Raw genomic sequence first — 5357 nt, 5'->3', positions numbered from 1 at the left:
AAATCACATAGAAAGTAGAATGTAACAGCAAATGCCCATAATCCCAGAGACAGAGCAGGGGAGCAGGAGTCCTGGGCTTCAAACCAGCCATCCTTGGTACTTTGGTGAGTTTAGATTTAGTGAGAGATCCTGTCTCAACAAGTAAGGTGGAGAACTACTGAGGAAGAGGCCAGATATTGGCCCCTGGCCTCTATACTCAAATGAGCATTCATGTGAACATGTACACACATGTGTGCACAGACACAGAAGTAATTACAAAGAGTTAAACCTCAGCAAAATATGAAATACACTCAAAGTATTAGATAACCACAGCATGTCACTTGTCAGTCATCGCCAAAGCAAAGAGCCCAGTGACATTCATCACTGAGGAATGATTTGGCCTCTAAGCTGTACTGCTAATCAAATTTCCACAATTGCTTAAGTTCATATATTTATCTTATTGATAGCAATGTATGTGTGGGAGGCGGGTTTCCATGGAAGAAACTCAGGTCAATTTGGAGAAAACTGTGTTTTATTAAGTGTGGTTTGAGGAGCTGTTGAGAAGTTTCCTGGATTGCATATCTCTGTGGCAAGATTAATGCTGGCATGAGGGTGTTTAGCCCGTTCTATAAACACACAAGCCAACCAGCCAAACTTTTTACTATGGAAAATGTAAACACAGACGTTCTGAAGAGGAGGGGTTAGCGCGTTGGCTTAGCAGATAAGGGTGCTCACCACTCTCACTCTGCGAGCCGAATGGCCTGGGTTCAAGCCCTGAGACCTGTATAAAAGGGAAAGGAGAAAAGAGACTCCACAAAGCTGTCCTCCAGCCTCCACATGTGTGCTTTGACACATGCGCCCTTGTGTGGATGCATGCGAGTGCACACATACACGAGTAATAACAAAATTAAAAATTTTAACTTCTTAGAAATGATGAAAGGAAGCATCATAGAGCTATCTATCACCCAGTATCTCATCAATGCCAACAGTTTTGGTGGTGACCTTATTCCATCCCAGCCTCCTGCACCCCACCCCTCCTCCTTATTGTCCTAGTGCAAACCAACTTAGTATCTTCTTGATAATCTTCTTGTCACTGTATGTAGTATTCTGTTCTTCATTACTGTGACAAAATGCCCCTTGTTAGGTTTCCATGTGTATATATCTCTGTGTGTGTCTGTGTTCTTGTATATGTATATACGTGTGTGTGTGTGTGTGTGTGTGTGTGTGTATACATGTTCTTATATATGTATGTACTTGTTTATATGGGTGTGTGTGTGTGCATGTGTAGGCAGGGACATGTGTGTATGGAGACCAGAGGTCGTCATCAGGTACTTTCCAAGATCACTCTACATCTTTATTTTTTTAAGATTTATATTTAATGACATGTCTATGTGTATGTCCATGTGTGGATATACACACTTGTGTGCTGGTGCCCATGGAGGCTGGAGGTGTCAGATACCCCTTGAGTTGGAGTCAAATGAGTTTTTAGCCACCTGATGTGGGTGCTGGGAACTACACTTGGATCCTCTGGAAGAGCAGTACATACTCTCAATCACCAAGCCATCTCTGTAGCTCCTATCTATAGTTCTGACACAGAGTCTCTCACTGAACCTATTTATTTTTTGGCTAGACTTTCCAGCCAATGAGCTTCAGGGATCTATAGAGAGTCTTTCTCTGTCTCACTGGCCAGCTCCCAAATAACCACATGGAGATTTATTATTATGAAAGCTCAGCCAATAGCTTAGTCTTGTTCCTATCTAGTTCATATAACTTAAATTAGCCCCGCGTTTTTTAATGTACATCCTTTTATGTGGCTTGGTTACATTTTCTCTGTACCCCCATCCCACTTCCTCCCTGTCTGACTGGCAACTCCACCTTCTTCTTCCCAGCATTATTTCTGCCTCAAAAATCCTGCCTGGCTATTGACCACTTAGCTTTTTTTATTAAACCAATCAGAGTGACATACCCTCACACACTGTACAAAAAGATTATTCTGTAGTTGGTTTTCTTTTCTCATTGCTTGATCTTCTTCTCCCAGATTTCTCCTCCTATTTATTCCCTCTGCCTACCAGCCCTCCCCCCCCCCCATATCCTTGCTCCTACCTTGCTATTGGCCATTCAGCTCCCTAATAGAACATCAGGTGTTCTAGACAGGCACAGCAACACAGCTTCGCAGAGTTAAACAAATGCAACATAAAAGATTGCAACACATCTTTGCATCATTAAATAAATATCCCACAGCATAAACTAATGTAACACATCTTAAAATTAATATTCCACAACATTATTCCATAACAGGATCTGCCTGTCTCTTCTAACACACACACACACACACACACACACACACACACACACACACACACTGGGGATCCAAACTTAGATCTTCATGCTTGTGTATCAGACACTTGGATGACTGAGCAAGCTCCACAGTCTGGCTAGGTTCTTTATAAATAAAATAAGGCAATAATACTTACCTCAGGTTTTGAAGGCTCTGAGGAGCACTTTCTGGCTGCATTACATCTTAGTAGGTGGCTTGATGGTGAGAGGGAGCAATCATAGGATGCCATATGAAGCTTGAGGAAGGGAGTAGCTAGGAGGACCCAAGTTTGCTTTATATATAAAAGCTCCTGTCAGTGCACACCTTTAATCCCAGCACAGGGGAGGCAGAGGCAGGGGGATCTCTGTGAGTTTGAGGCCAGCCTGGTCTACAGAACTAGTCCCAGGACAGCCAGGGCCACACAGAGAAACCCTGTCTCAAAAAGAAAAAAAACAAAACCAGTCTTAGTTAGGGTTACTATTGCTATGATGAAACATCATGAAGAAAGCGACTTGGGGAGGAAAGAATTTATTTTCCCTTAAACATCAATATCCCTTTGCTCAGCTGCCGCCAAGGTGCTCGGTCCTTCTGAGGAAGCTTAGGCTGCGTTGGGGTGAGGTCCTCGCTTCATCTGGAGACTAGCACCATGCCAGTCCAAGACGACATGGCCTCCATCTCCGAGCTCACCTGCATCTACTCTGCCCTCACCCTGCAGGAGGACGAGGTGACAGTCACAGAGGACAAGGTCAATGCCCTCATTAAAGCAGCTGGTATCAATGCTGAACCCTTCTGGCCTGACTTGTTTGCAAAGGCCCTGGCCAGTGTCAACATTGGGAGCCTCATCTGCAGTGTAGGGGCTGGTGGGCCTGCTCCAGGAGCTGGAACGGCGCCTGCTGCTCCAGCTGAGGAGAAGAAAGTGGAAGCAAAGAAGGAAGAATCTGAGGAGTCTGATGACGACATGGGCTTTGGTCTTTTTGACTAAACCTCTTTTGTTAACATGTCCAATAAAAAGATGAGCCTGTTTAAAAAAAAAAAAATCAACATCATTGCTCATCATTGAAGGAAGTCAGAATAGGAACTCAAAATAGGGCAGGAACCTGGAGGCAGGAGCTGATGCAGAGGCCATGGAGAGCTGCAGCTTACTGGCTTGTTCATCATGGCTTGCTCAGTCTGCTTTCTTAAAGAACCTAGGACTACCCACCCACATGGGCTGCACCGCTCCCCCATCAATTACTAAGAAAATGCCTTATAGCCTTGCCTACAGCCCAATCTTATAAAGGCATTTTCTCAATTGAGGGTTTCTCCTTTCAGATAAGTCTAGCTGTGTCAAGTTGATATAAAACTGGCCAACACAACTCCTTTGAGAGCACTAATCAGATTCTCAAGGGAATTTAAATTTCCCCCCCAAGAACATCACCCCCAATGTCTCAGTTACTTCCCTACAGGCCCTACCACCTAAAGCTTCCACCGCCAACACTGCTGGCCAAGTGCCTAACATGAGGCAACTGTGGGACAAACCATCCAATCGGATGCAAACTACAGCACTCCCCTCTCCTTCTGTCTCTGAGGGCCATGGAAGGGTGGGCTCCTTAAACAATTACTTTTGGGGGGCATAGGCTTGAGTTTGGAACTGAATCTCATGTAGCCAAGCTGGCTTTACAGGTTCTGTAATGGGACCTTACCTTGAAATCATGAGCCTCTGCTTACCCCCAAGTGATGGAATCCCAGAATGCTTCTACCACACCCAGCTTAAACACTAACTTGAGATAATTTTTTTTAAATCCCAAGTTGGAGTACAAAATTAAGAAGCCAAATAGTTCAGGCCAAGAATCTTCACATAAATGAGTATTTGTTTCTGTGTAAAGTTTTAGAAGATAATATTTTTGCTTCTCGAACACAAGATGCAAAGCCAATATCATTCGCTATGTTTTTATGGGGATATAAAAATAAATTATTAGTCCTCTGCACGGCAAATGTTAATATTCTCTATTATTTTTCTTCCATTTCATTAAGAGCAGAGAAATCCATCAGTAGAAGAAGAGAACTATAGATTACAGCTGCCCTCTACAGATCATTTGTTCCCCTATTCAGAGTCTGTCCACGTGGGACTGTGGGACTTAAATTCTGATCGAGGGAGAGAGACGATATAATCTCCCTCACTTTACTAAAAGGAAATTGAGCTTCCTCTGCCATGGGGAGAGGTGAGTACATCTGGCATATGACCCGGGCAGTGAAGGCCCTGGGAAAGCTGGTTGAGTTGACTACTGGCCAGGATCTCGGGGTGGTGGTGGTGGTGGTGGTGGGGTCCTGAAGCACACACATTCAAAGCATGAAGAAACACTCAAGTGACTCTTGTTTGGAGTCATCTTGGTAAACATCCTCATCATCTCTTTCCTGATCACTAAGCTGAATATTTCTTTCTAATGCATTATCATTTTGTTATATTTTAAACTTCAGTGTGTGGTAGCCAGAAGTTTTCCTATGTCCCATCTGGTCCTGCAGCCACTCAGACCCAAGTAAATACACAGAGACTCATATTACTTTCAAACTATATGGCCTAATGGCTCAGACTTCTTGTAAGCTAGATCTTACATCTTAAGTTAACCCATTTCTATAAATCTATACTTTGCCACGTGGCTTGTGGCTTACTGGTACTTTACATCTTACATCTCCTGGCAGCGGCTAGCAGCGTCTCCTTCCTCTCCTTTCTCCTCCCACTGTCTCTTGGATTTTTCTGGCCTGGCTCCATCCTGCCCTGCCATAGGTCAATGCAGCTTTATCTATCAACCAATCAGAGCGACACATATTCACAGCATACAGAAAGACATCCCACAGCTATTTGTTATCTTTTAAAGTAACTGTGGGGTGCTAGAGATATGGCTCAGTGGATGAGAACACTCTTCCAGAGGATCATGGCCTCCAAGGGACCCAGACATGCATGTGGCCCACAGACAAACATACAGACAAAACATCAATACACATAAAATGAAGATGAAAAATTATTTACAAAAAAAAATGAATAAAATAGTGGTGGCTAGATATGGAGGTGTATGGTTATAAT

The 5357-nt window shown here is 43.6% G+C and overlaps 1 protein-coding gene across 1 annotated transcript; it reads left to right on the top strand.

The window, feature by feature from the left end:
- Window positions 1–2960: 2960 nt before the first annotated feature.
- On the top strand, window positions 2961–3304 carry LOC114695403 (60S acidic ribosomal protein P1-like). Its single transcript, XM_028872737.2, has 2 exons — window positions 2961–3041; window positions 3108–3304. Exons 1-2 carry the CDS (start codon window positions 2961–2963, stop codon window positions 3276–3278), a joined length of 252 nt encoding a protein of 83 aa, XP_028728570.1. The 3' UTR covers window positions 3279–3304.
- Window positions 3305–5357: the final 2053 nt, after the last annotated feature.

This window comes from Peromyscus leucopus, chromosome 3, assembly GCF_004664715.2.
Source record: "Peromyscus leucopus breed LL Stock chromosome 3, UCI_PerLeu_2.1, whole genome shotgun sequence".
NCBI classification, from domain to species: domain Eukaryota; kingdom Metazoa; phylum Chordata; class Mammalia; order Rodentia; family Cricetidae; genus Peromyscus; species Peromyscus leucopus.
This window is presented reverse-complemented; position numbering and strand designations above follow the sequence as displayed.